This window comes from Danio rerio, chromosome 6 (genome assembly GCF_052040795.2).
Source record: "Danio rerio strain M-AB ecotype USA chromosome 6, GRCz13ab, whole genome shotgun sequence".
Taxonomy (NCBI): domain Eukaryota; kingdom Metazoa; phylum Chordata; class Actinopteri; order Cypriniformes; family Danionidae; genus Danio; species Danio rerio.
This window is the reverse complement of record NC_141026.1, coordinates 57,018,811-57,038,346: the sequence shown is the minus strand read 5'-3', so window position 1 is coordinate 57,038,346 and position 19,536 is coordinate 57,018,811. Positions and strand designations below refer to the sequence as shown.

The following is a 19,536-nucleotide window of genomic DNA, read 5'->3' as shown; positions in this document are numbered from 1 at the left end:
CGCTTTGAATTTGATGCGAGCAGCAACTGGCAGCCAGTGCAAACGGGTGAGTAGCGGAGTGACATGTGCTCTTTTAGGTTCATTAAAGACCACTCGTGCTGCTGCGTTCTGGAGCAGCTGCAGAGGTTTGATAGAGTTATATAATAAAAGACTATAATAAAAAATACTTTTATGCTACAAAAAATGGTTTCTCCTATGTTTCTCATCCAAATTTTGCTGAACTCTTGCAATAATTGGCAGAAAGTCGTCTGCCGACACTTTGGTGAAAATCTCAGAAGCATGCCATGGTTAACCCTGAGCAAATACCTTAAAACTGTGTGTTAAATTTTACCCTGCGTTACTTTGTGCCCTGCGCTCCCCTACTACATCTTAAAAAGATATTTTTTGTAAATAGTAAGTATACTTTTGAGATTGTAACAGAAGGGAAGAATACACTCATTTAATTATAGACAAATTACACGTGGAAATCTTAAAAACATAAAAATGTTTCAGCTACCACGAATGTTAGAATAAGTTATGCAGCGTCCTGCTGTCTAACATTTCGTCTTAAAATGATTTTTGTGTGAAGAAAAAGTATACTTTTGAGTGTGTAACAGAAGAGAAGTCCTACACACACGCACATTAGACAAATTACACGAGAAAAACAATTTCTGAAAAAGATGGAGCCTCGGCCTGTAAGAAAAAGTCATGCAAAAGTAACTAAAAGGAACGCAAAAGTAACTAAAAAAATAACGTAACACATTACTTACCATAAAAAGTAAAGCAACTAGTAACTTTTTAGAAGAGTAACTCAATATTGTAATGCATTATCAAGTAACACTATTTTGAGTGTGTAAGAGAAGATTATGCAATCTTTGGGTCATATGACTCCCTGGACGGTTATGTTGCTTAGATAAGATGATTGGTAAGGCATGTGTTATGTCATCCACATTTCTTACATATTTAATTTCCTATCAAGATGCAGCATGATGTGCATTTCTTGTGTTTTCTTTCCCCCTGTATGAATATGTTTTACTATGCTATGTTACCAAACTGTACTGTACTTTATATTCACTTTAAAAAGTGATTGACTTTACTTTTAAAATGTAAAGCAAGTAAACCCTTTGCTTATAAAGTGATTAGTTGATTTTACTTAAATAAGTGAGTAAACCTGTTGCCTTAAAATTATTGAGCAAATTAATATTGTGCACAATTATTAAAATTAAGTCAAAGTAACAGTTCAAAATTACAATGGGTTTACTCACTTAAAAAAAATATCAAGTCGACCCATCACTTTTAACACAGGTTTAGTCACTTTTAAGTAACTAATCATTTACAATATTAGTTGCGCATGTTTTGCAAGATTTTGCAAAAGAAATGCACTCAAATTAGGTTAGATTGTCCAATGTTGTGCAGTACTACAAATGGACAAACTTCTGTCTGCAGTTTTAGTTTATTTAATTGTAGATTTAAATATAGCACACTGTATGTCACGATCACCAGAGATCTAACTACCAGAGATCGCTGGCAAACATTCACACAGACTACAAATCTGCCATTTTATGGACTAGAGATCCAGTCATGCAACACACACACACACCTGCTTTAAATCTCCACTGATTAGACACACAGCTGAAGCTGCTCACAGACTGATTCATGGACTATTTAAGCAGCACAGACACACACAATGTTGCTGAGTCTTGTCTACTGTGTGTGACACTTTAACGCGTTTTCCTTTGTCTTGCTTTGCTGTGTTTTTTGAACCTTGCCTTGTTTATTTGTTTATTCCTGTCTGCTTCCTGCCTCTGACCATCTGCCTGCCTATTCACTACGATTCTGCATTGCCTGTATACATCTGTTTGCCCCTGTTTTGACTATTGCTTGCCTGACCATGCTAATAAACCTGCATTTGGATCCACACCCTTGCTGTCAGCGTCCCATCCCTGGTTACACCATACTTGCAGCCAGTCTTTTTCATAAATCGTCTCCTCACCCATTTAATTTGTGTCCTTTCTACAGCTATAAATCACATTTTGGATAGATTCAGCACTTAATTTGCAAGACTCAAGAAAGAACAGAGTTAACGAACGTTGTGGTTTATTATGACAGATGGACAACATCTCAGTGGTCATTTTTGCGAACATCCAAAGTGGCCAGTTCTCATGTGTACCGGACCACTCCATCATTAACAAAAGCACAAATCTTCCATACAAACCACATTTCTTCATGACAATATGTGTTTGTTTTTTCTTCTTAAATGATTGTTGTTGCAGGGCCACGCTATGTACAATGTTTACATTAATAACGTTCTGTACAAAATGAAACCGAAGTTGTACAAACAATCATTTGGGGGGGAAATTACAAAGCAATATCATTCCTTTTACGACCCCAAATTAGGTAGAACACATCCGTAATTCTGCTTCACACCAAGGTGACATGCGTATACGACATTTAGAAACCCAATGCACGTTTTGACTTCTATCTTATAACCTTTCCTGCATTAATATTGGATTTTTTTTAATCGATATCAAGCACTGCATGAAGTGAAGGGACTATTCAGCAACTTCTCACCACTCTGTGTCTGTAATATCCATACATTGGTCCTCTTATTTTATTTTATTTTTTATATTATTTTATTATTTTTATTTTATTTGTTTTATTTTTTTTATTTGATTTGTTTAATTTCTTTTTGTTTTATTTTTTATTTTAATTTCTTTTTATTTTATTTATGTTTTATTTTAATTTATTTCATTTCTTTTTATTTTATTTATTTTTGATTTTATGTTTTTTCTTCTTTTTCTTTTATTTGTATTTGTATAGTTATTTTATTTTTTATTTATTGTTAATCTCTTTCTATTTCATTCAATAAAATTTTATTTTATTGAAAGTGTAAGTTCTGTTACTGAGGCCAGCAGGGGGAGCTCAATCTGTGGTCTGTGTGGGCCCTAATCCCCCAGTATATTGATGGGACTCTATACTGCTCAGTGAGCGCCGTCTTTTGAATGTAACTGAGGTCCTGACTCTCTGTGGTCATTAACAATCCTAGGATGTCCTTCGAAAAAGAGTTGGGGTTTAACCCCGGTATCTCAGCCAAATTTGCCCACTGGCCTTTGTCCATCATGGCCTCCAAACCATCCCCATATCATAACTGGCTTCATCTCCTCTCCACCAATTAGCTGGTCTGTAGTGTGTGGACTGGCCCAATATGGCTGCCATCGCATCATCCAGGTGGATGCTGGGTGGTGGACGAGGAGATTCCCCCCCAAAAATGTGTGTAAAGCACTTTGAGTGTCCAGAAAAGTGCAATATAAATGTAAGTAATTATTGTTATTATTAAACCTGATATGAAAGCCCCATCATCCATACATCCAACATACAATCAATACCCCTCTCGGTTCCTGACTCTGTTCAACACAAATTATTGCAACAATATAATATAACTCGCATTAAAAAAGTGCATTTAAGAGTGAAAAAGCAACAGATAAACAGTAAAATCAATGTAAAAAAAATCCAGTTTTACCAATCACCATCCATGCGCTGTCGTCACAATCCCAGCACAGACAAACTAGACAGTAAAAAGTTGCTGAATTGTCTCGATAAATGGGTCTTTGCACAACACGGCACAGCTATCACACGGTTACAGGCACAATAACATGATGCAGACAGTGCACAGCGGCTTTAGTCACACTTCAAATGAGATTTCTACCACCGAATGAGATTTAGTCCCTCAACGATTAGCTTTATTCGCTGATCCAGATTCAATATCCAGGTAATTCAGCATTGAGGCGCTGTTATGAAATGGAGCATTCGCCAAATTGCACAAATGCCATCTCTGAAATGTGCACAACAAAAGCCATTGACACACTGTCTTAAGTCTGGAATGTAATCAAATATAAATGTCACATATTAAGACTTTAAATCAGCAGCAGCAGCGCAACTAAAGAAGGCTAAAAGAAAACCCAATCGTTTGGCCATCTTATGAATCTCTCTATTTGGCTAATAAACTCCACAAACCCGCAGAGAAGGAACTACGGAAATCATATTTACACAGTAATGATATTCTGATATATGAGATGCGATATAAAGGAGTGGAATGATTTGAGTAACGTTTTTTTTAGCTTAAATCTCACCTACATGCATGTTTCGGATAGTAGATTCAGATGGGAAATTACTGGTCCACCACTGCTTTCTGTGAACAAATCCTCTTCTGTAAGAGATATATACTTATATATATTAAGTGATGAGATTGATATTGATTATAACGAAATGTTTGATATGTTAAGTGTAGGAGGTTGGTTTACTTTGATAGTGATTTTGTAATGGATGTGTGTGTGTGTTTGTGTGTGTGTGATGATTAAACTACTACTATTTGATGCTTATTGTAACACTAAAATTAATTATTCAACTAAAATGATCCCTTGTTCCTATTGATGCTCTTAAAGGGATAGTTCACCCAAAAATGTAATTATGTCATATATTCATCCTGTTAGTCTCAATCCTAAATGTCCTTCTTCTGTTGAACACAAAGAGAGATATACTGAAGACTAAATCAACCATTGACTTTTATAGTATTTTGATGTAAATGGCTGGATTTTTCCAGCGGCCTTCAGAATATCGTCTTTCAAGAGTTTACACTTACACTCACTGGCCATTTTGTTAGGTACACCTTACTACAGTAGTACCAGGCTTGACCCCTTTTGCCTTCAGAACTGCCTTAATCCTTGGTGGCAAAGATTCAAGAAGGTACTGGAAATATTTCTCAGAGATTTTGCTCCATATTGACATGATAGTATCACACAATTGCTGCAGATTTGTCGGCTGCACATCCATGATGTGAATCTCATATTCCACCATATCCCAAAGGTGCTCTATTGGATTGACATCTGGTGACTGTGGAGGCCATTTGAGTACAGTAAACTCACTGCCATGTTTAAGAAACCAGTCTGAGATGATGATTCACACTTTATGACATGCCGCATTATCTGGCTGGAAGTAGCCATCAGAAGATGGGTACACTGTGGTCATAAAGGGATGGACATGGTCAGTAACAATACTCAGGTAGGCTGTGGTGTTGACACAATGCTCAATTGGTACTAATGGGCCCAAAGTGTTCCAAGAAAATATCCCCCAGACCATTACACCACCACCAGCAACCTGAACCATTGATACAAGGCAGGATGGATCCATGCTTTCATGTTGTTGACGCCAAATTCTGACCCGACCATCCGAATGTCGCAGCAGAAATGGAGACTAATCAGACCAGACAACGTTTCCCCAATCTTCTATTGTCCAGTTTTGGTGAGCCTGTTTGGTATGAACTGCAGCAGATCATCTTGACCATGTCTGCATGCCTAAATGCACTTTTGAGTTGCTGCCATGTGATTGGCTGATTTGAAATTTGCGTTAAGCAGTTGGAAAGGTCTACCTAATAAAGTGGCCAGTGAGTGTAGTTGACGATTGATAATAAAGCGTGTTTGGCATGCTGTTCTGTGAGAGAGCCCTGAGCTCAGAACATTCTGCTTGGGGCTCCCTTTCGTTTCATTGGGTGAGAGGGGAGTCTGAGCTCAGGTAGCTCCAAGAGAGCTCCCCTGAATTTGTTCGTTTGGCGTATTCCTTGATTATTAGGGGTTGCAAACAACGGAATGAACTGTTAACTATACCAGCATATGTTTATGAGGTGAATTTACAATACTAAAACGCTCATTAAGTGTCAATTTGGTTCACTTATTGCATGTCTTTGGACTGTGGGAGGAAACCGGAGCTCTCAAAGGAAACCCACGTGAGCACGAGGAGAACATGCAAACTCAACTCAGAAAAGCCACCTAAATCAATCTAGGAAAGATGGGGAGGACTAGGGGTGGAAGGGGGGATGCTTCAAGATGAAGATGACTAAGGTAAGGAAATCTAGTTATTTATGTAAATATGGATTTGCCTGATTGGTAAATAATATGATAGCTAATGCGGGACCAGCCGTGGTCAATCATAAGCAGGTGATCCTCTCAAAATTAGTTTATAAATCAACTTCACTTTGTGTTCAACAGAAGAACAAAATTCAGAAAAAGCCACTTGAGTGTGAGTCCACACCAAAATTATCAGTTTATGATGAACCATCTCTTTAGAGACTACGATGATGAGTGATGTCAAGTGCGATTTTTGCTAAACCGAGACGTTTGGAAACCTTTTTCCTTAATATTAGAGATAGCACCAAATAATCAAAGATAATCTTGGTTGGGGCAATCCTCTCCAAATAAAAGGCTCATACAGAATAAAGCACTGAGTATTTGGTTTCCTACATTTGCACCGTTTGCTACAAAGAGAGCAGTTAACTGAGAAGATAGACAGCAGTATATTGAATCAAACTAGAGAGGCCTGAGATAACCAAACCCCTGAGCTGAGATCAGTGTCAAAGCCGAGTCAGAAACGTCTCTACAGAACCAGTAAATCATAGTGCAGAGAAATAGTCAGTTTGTGATCTGGAACGTCTCTCTGGACACTAATTGTCTTTACAGCATGTTAGTGAGGTGCGCTTGAACACAAACTTGAGTTTTGAGAACACTGCCCCCTAGAGGGAGTATCACCTTTTAAAACAGGATGCAGAATTGTCGTTTTGATTTGGAATGAAGTATAATTAAAGTGGTACTACTGTAAAATTAAAGTGTTACTTCATGTCCTAACTGTACCCAATGCAGCACTGTTAAACCAAGTTTTTTGTCTTTATCATGCATAGCAATGCGCAAAATTCTTATTTTAGAAACGGTTTCTATTTCTGCGACGTTGCAGCAAAACGACAGCATAAACTACTATGACAATGATCACCTCAGGTACTGATCATGTGCTTAATTCAGCGGTAAATGCTACCAATGTGAGTTTAAATACTTTTTTACATGACATTTATTGCCATACTACTGAAAGCAGCTGCAGATAGTTCACCTCGGATCTTGTAAATAAAATAACAAGCAGACGGTTATAAAATTAAAGTCAGAACTGTGACTCAGTGCAAACCAACAACATCAGTCACTCAGCTTATGTACTTTTATTATTGTTAAATATACTAAATACCTGTTTATCTAATATATATAATGTTTAAGTTTTGTTTTAACCATCTGCGACAGCAATGCACACATTTTCTATTTTAGAAACAGTTTCTTTTTCTGTGATGTCACAGCAAAACAACAACATAAACTACTATGTCAATAATCGCCTCAGGTACTGTGCTTAATTCAGCGTTAAATCCTACCAATGTGAGTTTGAACACTATTTTATATGACCATTAACTAGCAGACAGTCTGAAAATTAAAGTCAGAACTGTGACTTTTCTGTCACGTAGCTTTTGGTGCTTGTTACTGCTTGTTGCTGGGACCTTGTCACATTGCATGTAGTTAGGACACAGTGTGTTTACTTAGTTTAAAAAATTAGCTGCATTTTAATAAATATCTGCTGATCGGGGGTGTTTTCCTTTAGGTTACACTTCTGAATTGCATTTTGAGACACTTCTTGTCACCAATTTTAGGATTCTTTCTGTCCACTTTCAAATTTGGATATTTTAGAGTAATTGAATTTTTTTAAAGGATTAAGTTAAAGAAGTTAAAACAATATATTGTACATAAAAAGCCTGATCTCATGAGAAAACTCAAGTGATTTATGTTTAGTCAGTTTAGTGGAGTTGTACGAAAATCTACAATTTTAAAAAGGAGGCGTGGCACCCAACCCCTCCCCCCTAAATCCAACTGTTGTTTGGGGATAAGTAAATCGTACTAAATTTTATGAATGAGATCGCACAAATTAGCCACTAAATCAAAAAGTTACGAATTGCTGTGAGATTGTGTTGACATAATATATTGAAATAAACTTAAAATTAAACTTAAAATTAAAGGCGAATCAATATTTTTTTTGTGACTTAATTTATATGAAAATCCTAGACGGTCATTTCAAACTAATAAAAATTACCTTTTTTAACTTTTCAATAATAAAAGTTGGATCTTCAAGAACAGCTCATGCATCTTTTCAGTAAATAAAAATGTTAAACAAAGGGTTTTGAATGATATTATGATAAAATAAATAAAAAATGTAGAATTAATAACATTTAAAGTTAATTTAAATTATATATATATATATATATATATATATATATATATATATATATATATATATATATATATATATATATATATATATATATATATATATATATATATATATATATATATATATACATACATATACATATACATACATACATATATATATATATATATATATATATATATATATATATATATATATATATATATATATATATATATATATATATATATATATATATATATATATATATATATATATACACACACACATATATATACACATATATATACCATATAATACCATAGCTTACCCATACCACCAAACCTGTCCCTAACCTTACTAATGTCCCACCGCAATACCAGAAGTGTTGTCCAGTATATTATAAACAAAAGGAGCACATTACACATATTTTTGGATGCAAGCACCTAGTACTTAAAGCCACTTAATCTAAAATGTGACATAAAAACACTCCAAATCAAATTCCAATTCAGCATCCTGTCTGTTGTGGCCAGTTCAATCCAGATTCACAATCATAAAGAGAAAGGTGCCATTAAATAGTAAAGATTGCTCGACTCTGCCCTCTACAGGATGAGAAGAGAACACGATAGCACGCTATGAATCTGTTATAAGGCATTTACCGTGGTATAATGAGGACGGAAATATCCTACGCAACCTGCATAAGAGTTTCTGACACTGAAGGATTGGGGTTTTAACTGTAGCTTATGCTGTGGCCTTTTTTTAATAATGTGAAAGAAATGAAAAGTACAAAAAGCAGCATAGGCTAAAGTGGCCTGTAAAGTGTCACGTCGGCTAAGGAGACATCTTATATTTCCCAGAATACCCCAGATCGGTTGTTGCTTGTGACCGTGAGAGCGCACGTTGTTAGCACCTGTATCGTTGTGTTGCTAAAACGGGCAGAAGTGGAACAGTAAAGGCTCCCGCAAAAGAGAAATTACATCCGTATGTACATTAACCTCTGTAAACAGAAATATGCAGATAGAAGTGCTATAAAATCATCGGCGTTTATAGCTGTCATAGTATGTTATTCTTGTAGTTATGTATGACAAAAGCCCCTACATAAAAGTACCATGTATGAACATAGATGGAGAAATTGCTGTGGTAATACCATGCATTTTTGTACTCAGTACCACAGTATATTGGATATTTAAATGTATGTATAAGAAAAGATTTAAGTGCTATAACTGGTCACCAATTCTTTCTACATTTTTAAAACCACATTCATATCTTCCTGTTTACATTTTTAAAGGTCCTGAGGTGTGACTTGTCTTTTATAATAAGTACAAATATTTCTTGTAGTCTCTCAATGAACAAGAGCTCATCAAATCTGCATGCTGAATAACTTTACAAGAGTAAAATGCTGCTTAAAATGGAGTATAGCATGTTGGCAGAACTTGTCAACTACACATTAAAGTGCCATGGTATTACCATGATACCACCCTAGTACTTTTCTGTAAGGGGCATTGGATTGAAATGAAACGGGTGGAATGGGTAGTTAAATAAATACGTGGGTGAAATGAACTAACAGCATTAATAGTAACAGTACAGTGTCATCAGGAAGTGTTGGAATCTGGACCTTGACATAGCTGGCTGGAGAGATGGAGGAGATCGAGGGAGTCTGGACTACAATATTAAGGAGCTGATTGAGTCTAGACAATGAGATGGAGGAATTGATGAGGTCAGGACCACAATAATGAGGAGCTGATGGAGTCTGGACCACAATATTGAGAATCTGATGAAGTCTGGACTAAAATATTGAGAATCTGATGGAGTCTGCACTACAATATTGAGAATCTGATGAAGTCTGGACTAAAATATTGAGAATCTGATGGAGTCTGGACTTCAATATTGAGAATCTGATGAAGTCTGGACTAAAATATTGAGAATCTGATGGAGTCTGCACTACAATATTGAGAATCTGATGGAGTCTGGACTTCAATATTGAGAATCTGATGAAGTCTGGACTAAAATATTGAGAATCTGATGGAGTCTGCACTACAATATTGAGAATCTGATGGAGTCTGGACTAAAATATTGAGAATCTGATGGAGTCTGGACTTCAATATTGAAAATCTGATGGAGTCTGCACTACAATATTGAGAATCTGATGGAGTCTGGACTACAATATTGAGGAGCTGATGGAGTCTGGACTAAAATATTAAGAATCTGATGGAGTCTGGACTACAATATTGAGAATCTGATGGAGTCTGGACTACAATATTGAGAATCTAATGGAGTCTGGACTAAAATATTGAGAATCTGATGGAGTCTGGACTACAATATTGAGAATCTGATGGAGTCTGGACTAAAATATTGAGGAGCTGATGGAGCCTGGACTACAAAATTGAGAATCTGATGGAGTCTGGACTACAATATTGAGAATCTGATGGAGTCTGGACTACAATATTGAGAATCTAATGGAGTCTGGACTACAATATTGAGAATCTGATGGAGTCTGGACTACAATATTGAGAATCTGATGAAGTCTGGGGTACAATATTGAGAATCTGATGGAGTCTGGACTAAAATATTGAGAATCTGATGGAGTCTGGACTACAATATTGAGAATCTGATGGAGTCTGGACTAAAATATTGAGGAGCTGATGGAGCCTGGACTACAAAATTGAGAATCTGATGGAGTCTGAACTACAATATTGAGAATCTGATGGAGTCTGGACTAAAATATTGAGAATCTGATGGAGTCTGGACTACAATATTGAGAATCTGATGGAGTCTGGACTACAATATTGAGAATCTGAGGGAGTCTGGACTAAAATATTGAGAATCTGATGGAGTCTGGACTTCAATATTGAGAATCTGATGGAGTCTGGACTACTATATTGAGAATCTGATGGAGTCTGGACTACAATATTGAGAATCTGATGGAGTCTGGACTAAAATATTGAGGAGCTGATGGAGCCTGGACTACAATATTGAGAATCTGATGGAGTCTGGACTACAATATTGAGAATCAGATGGAGTCTGAACTACAATATTGAGGAGCTGATGGAGTCTGGACTACAATACTGAGAATCAGATGGAGCCTGGACCTAAAGATGGAGTCTGGATCATAAAATGGAGGAATTAATGGAGTCTAGAATCTCAAGATGGAGGAGCTGATGGAGTTTGGATTACAATATTGGGGAGTTGATGGAGTCTGGACCTCAACATGGGGCAGCTGATGGAGTCTGGACTTCAAAATGGAAGAGCTGATGGAGTCTGGAACACAATATTGAAGAGCTGATGGTGTCTGGACAATAATATGGAGGAGTTGATGGAGTGTGGACCATAATATTGAGGAATTAATGAAGTCTGGACCACAATATTGGGGAGTTGATGGAGTCAGGACCTCAAGATGGAGGAACTGTTGGAGTCTGGACTTTAACATTGGCTAAAGGAGAGATGGAGGAGCTAGCTGATGGAGTCTGGACCTCGACGTGAGCGATAGATGTTCAGAGAGGAGGGAGTTTTGGGTCTGTTTCTTTCTCCGGTGACTCGATGTGATTGGCAGCCTCTTGTAGTTTTAACAGCATCGCCATCTAGAACAAAGAGCACAGATTGCAGGAACATGAACTGCAGTGAGCACCGACATTAAGTTTACTCTTTTGCATGAAACAGAAATTGCTCAAAACAACAACCAAAAAGATCTTTGTAAAAATATGTTTATAATCCGGTGAATCCACACACTGACCAGTGGATCAGCCTCCACAGAGCTGGGCGGCGTCTCTTTATGTGTACGCTCGTCCGCTGGTTGGCTGGGGCTGCCAGGGCCAGTGCTGGGTGGAGGCAGGTGGAAGAGTTTGGCCTGGTCCTGTTGAGCAGAAGGCCACGGCAGGGACCCTCTAACCCACTCCACCGGGTCCTCCCATACAGACTTCTGCCCATGAACCTGCACAAACACAAAACACAAACACACTCAGCTACATTAAACTGCTGTGTTTGCATTTTGAAATGAAAACTAGCCATGTTCAAAATAGTGTTCTCCTTATGTTCCAGAAAATATCTAAAACACAGGTGTCAAACTCTGTTCCTGGAGAGTCACAGCCCTGCACAGTTTAATTCCAACCCTAACTAAACACACCTGATCAATCTAATTGATTCCTTCCGTCTTGTTTGAAACCTGCAGGTAAAGCCGCGGTCACACCGCATTTTTCCCCTCATTGACTTTTATTCATATGCAAGTGAATGCAACAGACCGGAAACATAAGCTTGTGCGACAAGTTTCACAGTTTGCTGTGTTGCAAAATTCAAGCTTGGTGGACTCTGACTTGAGAATGAGACCAATCAAAGATCAAAGCATGACCTCTCAGTACAGAAATTTAACATATGCGAACAATCGCTTGCTTCTTTTTATGTCTAGGCAATAAGATGGAGGAATTGATGAAGTCTGGAGTACAATATTGAGAATCTGATGGAGTCTGAACTACAATATTGAGAATCTGATGGAGTCTGAACTACAATTTTGAGAATCTGATGGAGCCTAGACCTCAAAATGGAGGAATTAATGGACCTCAAGATGGAGGAGCTTATGGAGTTTGGATTACAATATTGGGGTCTTGATGGAGTCTGGACCTCAATATGGAGCATTTAAATGAGTCTGGATTTCAAAATGGAAGAGCTGATGGAGTCTGGAACACAATATTGAAGTCTTATTTAACCTCGCCCCTTTTTGCAGCAGCGTTTGGGAGAATTTTGCAAGCTCAAACTGCGGCATTAGTGTGTTGATGCAGGGCTGGAACTAAACTATGTAGGGCTGCGGCCCTCCAGAAACTAAGTTTGACACCCCTGATCTAAAATTATGCATTTTCCTCATTTAAATTTTTGACAAATAATTAATCGACATTTGGTGTATCCTAAACATTTTGTAGGTAACTCTAGCAAAATATCATTTTTTTAAAAACAAAAACAAACAAGTTGATGGAGTCTGAAGGACAAGATGGAGGAGCTGATAAAGTCTAGACCTTAAAACAGAGGAGCTGATGGAGTCTGGACCTCAAAATGGAGCAGTTGATAGAGTTTGGACCTTAAGAGGAAGGAGTTGATGGAGTCTAAAGCACAAGATGGATGAGGTGATGTAGTCTGGACCTCAAGATGGAGGTTCTGATAGAGTCTGGATTACAATATTGAGGAGCAGATGGAGTCTAGGCCTCAAGATGGAGGAGTTAATTAAGTCTGGACTACAATATTGAGGAGCTGATGGAGTCTGGATCACAATACTGAGAATCTGATGGAGTCTGGACTACAATATTGGGAATCTGATGGAGTCTGAACTACACTATTGGGAATCTGATGGAGTCTGGACTACAGTATTGAGAATCTGATGAAGACTGGACTACAATATTGAGAATCTGATGGAGTCTGGACTACAATCTTGAGGAGCTGATGGAGTCTGGACCACAATATTGAGAATCTGATGGAGTCTAGACTACACTATTGAGAATCTGATGAAGTCTGGACTACAATATTGAGGAGCTGATGGAGTCTGGACTACAATATTGAGAATCTGATGGAGTCTAGACTACACTATTGGCAATCTGATGGAGTCTGGACTAAAATATTGAGGAGCTGATGGAGTTTGGACTACAATATTGAGAATATGATGGAGTCTTGACCACAATATTGAGGGGCTAATGGAGTCTGGACCTCAAGATGGAGGGATTAATGGATTCTGCACCACAATATTGCTGAGCTGATGGAGTCTGGACCACAAGATGGAGGGATTAATGGAGTCTGGACCACATTATTGAGGAGCTGATGGAGTCTGGACTACAATATTGAAGAGTAGACCTCAAAATAGAGGAGCTGATGGAGTCTGGACCTCAAAATGGAGGAGCTGATAAAGTCTAGACCTCAAAACAGAGGAGCTGATAAAGTGTGGTCAACAATTGAAGAGGATCAAAACCTTTCATCAAAGTTGTCCTAAAACTATTGAACAACTTTCATTCTTGTTTTAGGACAATTTTGGCTTTTTTTAATCATCTTTAAACGTTGACTACTGCATTTTCCCCCTAAGAATACTTTTACCCACTTTAATGCCATCTTTGGCTCCTTCCTGCAGGTACGGGATGATGGAGTGATTCCACAGATCGATAAACCATGTGCGGAAGTCCTCCACTGTTACTGGACAGGACAGGAAAAAGCAGGGACCTAAAACACAGAGAGGATTAGATTTTTTAGTATACTGAATTAATTATGGAAGCCCACAATTCAATCAAAACTAACCACCACACATTAATTTTCCAAAAATCTTGGATTTGTTGAATAGACATGAGCGCTGCACCTTTCAAAATCAAAATGCAGCATGATTTATATGAATGCATCTTTGAAAAAAATATATCTTCAGAAAGATTTTAATGTCCGTGGCATGGTGCTCTGTTAAACATCATTTGGGAAATAAAAAAAATTAAAAAAAGAAATGTAATAATTTTGGCTGTATTCTAAGTCGGTGGAAAACACTGTACTGAAATAACATCTCATTTGGCATGATTCTGATAATGAAGATGGAGATTACCGATGAGGAAATCGGAGGTGCTGTGTTTCTCCAGGAAGGTGTGAAGGTGGTACCAGAGTCTGGGCACCCAGTCCAGCACCCGCAGAAGATCTTCATTGGTCACACTCCTCGGGTCTTCAGCCTCCATCAGTTTTCTGTGCAAGTAACGCACCAGGAACCCGTTTGCCGGCTCCACGTTATTCGAAAACGTCACCATCCTGTATAGAAAATATACATTAACTTTTTTTTTTTTTTTAGCAAGGACGCTAAAGTGGCAGCATAGACAATTTTAATTTTGCTAAATTTCAAATGAAGACTTTTTATTCATCCAACAATACTGCAAAGATTTCCACAAAAATACAAAGCAGCACAACTTTTAATATTGATGATGATAATAATAATAATAATGTTTCTTGATCATCAAATCAAAATTATTTCACAAGGTTTCATTGCATATTAAGAATAAATTGCATTTTAAATTTAGTAATTAAGTTATTTTAAATAGTAAAATTTTCACTATATTAATATTTAACATACTTTTTAAACCAGTAGTGCACACAAAGGTAAATATAAAAAACATTGAAATTATGTGAAATATTAATTTTAAATACTTTGTGCACTTAGAGCCCTATCATACACCCGGTGCAATAAGGTGCAAGATGCTTTTGCCGAAACATGTTGCTATTTTCAGACCAGCGCAGCCTTAATTTTCCTGTTTTCCACCACATTGTTTAAATAGCAAATGCATTTGCGCCTCTTTGTGGACTAATGGGTGTTTTGGTCAAGTAAAAGAGGTGTGTTAAGGCGGATTGTTGGCACGTTGCTATTTTGAGGAAGTAGAAAAGACTGTAATAGACCAGCTGAAAGCAGCGCGTCAGTTGTGTGCCTCGCTTACACATTGCTTAAAACACGCGGGATGTCAAGCATTATGCAAATATCTTTACAAATGAAAAAGTATTAAAGGATGAAAATATTACAATAATTATTACTTTCTACAAAAATATAAAAACCACTGCCTCCATGTCTTCTTCATCTCGGGGTTTTTTTTTTGTTTATTCATGACAACTTGCTTTTGTATAATGTTATTATCATTAGCAGTATTATTTATTATATGCATATTTATATTTGTTTTATTAAAAACAAGTTTAGATTTGTGCACCGGTCAGGATTTCTACCATATGGGGCATAGTATGTATGTTTTACATATAACTCTGATCACACTTTGTTATTATTGTTCATTTATTAATTTGCTGGAAATTAGAACTGGATTTTGAAATAGTTTTGAAACAAACTTTGTGCTTAAAATTAATTATGTAGGCTAATTGGAGGAGGCTCAATCTTTAGCAAAAGTAGATTCGGATACGCCCTTAATGCTTTTGCACCATGTGCTTTAGACTTTGCGGCTAAATCATTTAACTAGAGCCCATAGTATTTGCTAACATTAATCCATAAAATTTTATAAATGGGTAATGTAATGTAATGTAATGTAATGTAATGTGTATTTATATAGCGCATTTATTGTGTATGGCCATACACCCAAAGCGCTTCACAATCATGAGGGAGGGTCTCTCCACACCACCACCAGTGTGCAGCATCCACTTGGATGATGCGACGGCTGCCACAGGACAACGGCGCCAGTGCGCTCACCACACACCAGCTATTGGTGGAGTAGAGGGGCAGTGATAGAGCCAATTCGGTAGAGAGGGGATGATTGGGAGGCCATGATGTTAAGGGCCGATAGAGGGACTTTGGCCAGGACACCGGGGTTACACCCCTGCTCTTTCACGAGAAGTGCCATGGGATTTTTAATGACCACAGAGAGTCAGGAAATGGGTGTATAAAAACAGTCAGTAATTATGCAAAAAAATTCTGTGTGTTTTGTTAAGTTCACCACTGACTCTACATTATCCTGTTATAACGACTGCTTACCAAAAAAATCAACAGACAACAAATAAATTACTGGAGGTAACCCAAGTGCACTTAAAACATAATTAAATGCATGCTGTTTACACTATTAAATTAGGAAATTATTCACTTAAATCACTTAAAAAAGTTATAAAATTTGTTACTTTGTTCATTTTTAAGAAAAGCAATGTGAAAGTACGTGTTGTGTTATTTTTTTACCCTTATTTTAAAACCAAAACAGGCATACAATTGTAAAATATTACTTTGAAATAGTTCTGTCAAAACGATTTATCGCAATTTATCTTATCCAGAATATAAGTTCATATCTCCAAATTATATTTGTGCAAACTGTGTATACTCATGTGGTCGCCGCAGCGGAATGAACCGCCAACTTACCCATCTAAACACACTCATTCACACACACTCATACACTGCAGCCAATTTAGATTACTCAATTGATCTACAGTGCATGTGTGGGAAACCGGAGCACCCAGAGGAGACCCATGCCAACACAGGAAGAACATGCAAACTCCACACAGAAATTCCAACTGAACCAGCCGAGACTCGAACCAGCAACCTTCTTGCTGTGAGGCGACAGTGCTAACCACTGAGCCACCGTGTCGCCTAATATACAATATATAAATGTATATGTAAATAGATTTCTTTTATTTCATGTATACTGTAGTATGTGTGTGCCTTTATACATATATACACAGTACACTTGTATAAATTATGTCAATGCAAACTTTTATCATGGATGTTATTATTTTCAATTAAATGTTTGACAGCACTACTTTTGCAAACATAAATAAATTCCCATATTTCTTTTGCATATTTTTTTGTATATTCTGTCTGTGTATATGTACGGAGGACAGCTAGTGTGTGCTGTGCAGTTAAATCTCACTCCTCTGACCTCTAAAGGTGCTTTAGCGACAGATGCTAGAGACCATGGTCTCCTATGCGGAAGGTTCGCCGGTTCGATACCAGCTCGGAGTGGTTTGGGTGGTGTAGGACCGGCGGGGTTACATTGGTGCCGTGACCCGGATGAGAGTGAGGTTTAGGGGGGTGAGTGTAACGGAGGCCAGCTAGTGTGTGCTGTGCAGGTAAACCTCACTCCTCTGACTTCTAAAGATGCTCTAGCGAATTCCCATGCGGAAGGTCGCCGGTTTGATACCAGCTCGGAGCGGGTTGGGTGGCGTAGGACCGGCGGGGTTACATATATATACATAAGTATACACAGTACACACGTATACTTACAAAAAATATATATTTGATGCGTTTACTCATTATTAATCATTTGACAGCACTACTTTTAAAAACAACTTTACCCAACACTGCTGAAGACCACAGTGGCATGTGTTAATGTCACTCAAATTAGCAATAAAAATAAAAGCACAAGATCCTGATACAAAATGAAGCGACACATCACAGCCATTCATCCAACAACAAGCCAAAGGCAGCTTCAAAAGCAGTAAATCCTGTGTGAAGACCCACCTGAAGCTGAGGTGCAGACCGTGATTTGGGCTCATCTTCACTGGCTGATTGGTTGTTCCTATTATATACGGACTAAAAGAGCGACAAAACCACTGTTAGTGGCTTTAAAATGACTGCCAGAGACACTATTCCTCTTAGTGTACAGTACAAACTCACCATTTGTGATATTTACAGGTTAAAGCACCATTTACAAGTTCACTGAGGGATGTGGGCTCGTGCACATCATCTAAAATCACAACCAATGGGATTTCAGCAGTGCTGCTCTCCCGGTCGATCTGATTGGCCAGATTGGCAAGATAGAGCTGAAGGTCCTGATGGAAAAACAAAGACAACAAACAGTTAAAGAGATTTCATCTGAAAGCTAAATAAGCTTGACATTGACTTATGGTTTGTTAGGATATGGTAATATCTGGCTGAGATACAAACAACTGAATATCTGAAATCTAAATATTGAGAAGATATCCCCAAATTTTGTCCAAACTGATTCTTAATGCAAAAATTCAATAACTGAGTTCCTATTTATTTAGAGTATACAATATATATGAAAGACTTATGGAACTTGATCTGTACTATCCATCCTTAACTTAATTTTCTAATGATTTTTGGCATAAAAAGAATTGATAATCATCTTTTTTTTCATATTACCACAGATATACCAGTCATGGTTCTGTCAATCTGGGGTCCGTTTTCGTACGCGGATTACTCAGTTAGCTGGATTTGGTTATTGATTGTTTAGTTCTTTAAAACTCATCTGAGACTTGTTTTCATAGCAACAGTTCTGGTAGCTCAAACCTGCTTGGGAGCAGGCTCATTATATATAAACAGGATTAGATCAGGTCATACAAGTAAAGGTAATTCTGAAAGTATGTACCAAATGCTGATATTTTCTTACAGTAGTTATATTCACTTGGGAAAATAGTATATATAGTAATATACTGTATAATAGTATAGTATAGAAAATAGTAATATATATATATATATATATATATATATATATATATATATATATATATATATATATACATACATATATATACATACATATATATATGTATATATATGTATATATATATATATATATATATATATATATATATATATATATATATATATACACCAAAAAATTAAATTAATTAATAAGTTTAAATATATATATATATATATATATATATATATATATATATATATATATATATATATATATATATATATATATATATATATATATATATATATATATATATATATTAATAAAATGAATGCAATCTGCACTCTGAAATAAAAGTACAAAGACTGCCACCTGGTGGTTCAAAGAGAAAATGTATTGATGTAAACTTTTTTAGAGTGCTTTTACACCTGTGAATCGATTCATTTGTTCCGAAACAGGAATTCAAATTGTTACAATGTTTGTTTGTGTTGTTGGTGCGGTTCGCTTTCACACTGCAAAGTTTCTAAACGGACCAAAAAAGCTAAAACAAGTCAACTTGTTAACTCTCCTCTCATTGGTTTCATGGTTTATTTTGCAGAGTCCCACTCATAGGTCCCGCTCAGCTGTCTTGTGTCCT

At 36.9% G+C, this 19,536-nt stretch overlaps 2 protein-coding genes across 19 annotated transcripts in view; one reads left to right on the top strand and one right to left on the bottom strand.

Annotated features, from left to right (window-relative positions):
* slc12a5a (solute carrier family 12 member 5a) overlaps positions 1-19,536 on the top strand; it is a 2,560,186-nt gene that overhangs the window by 1,564,233 nt on the left and 976,417 nt on the right. The window lies entirely within an intron of this gene.
* The window catches only part of nav1b (neuron navigator 1b), a 947,042-nt gene that overhangs the window by 710,485 nt on the left and 217,021 nt on the right, over positions 1-19,536 (bottom strand). For 11 of the 18 annotated variants that reach the window (XM_087258107.1, XM_087258111.1, XM_087258112.1 and 8 more), the window contains 6 exons: positions 18,128-18,282; positions 17,972-18,043; positions 14,594-14,790; positions 14,111-14,229; positions 11,774-11,971; positions 11,375-11,621 (listed from right to left, as the gene is read on the bottom strand). The exons of 1 other annotated variant lie outside the window; for it this stretch is intronic. In XM_087258107.1, the coding sequence (XP_087114233.1) occupies positions 11,535-11,621; positions 11,774-11,971; positions 14,111-14,229; positions 14,594-14,790; positions 17,972-18,043; positions 18,128-18,282 (828 nt within the window). In that variant the 3' untranslated portion in view covers positions 11,375-11,534. Of the gene's footprint in view, positions 1-8,347; positions 10,450-11,101; positions 11,622-11,773; positions 11,972-14,110; positions 14,230-14,593; positions 14,791-17,971; positions 18,044-18,127; positions 18,283-19,536 lie in introns of those variants that run through there. 6 more of the 18 variants (XM_087258108.1, XM_087258110.1, XM_087258121.1 and 3 more) reach the window with 4 other exon arrangements.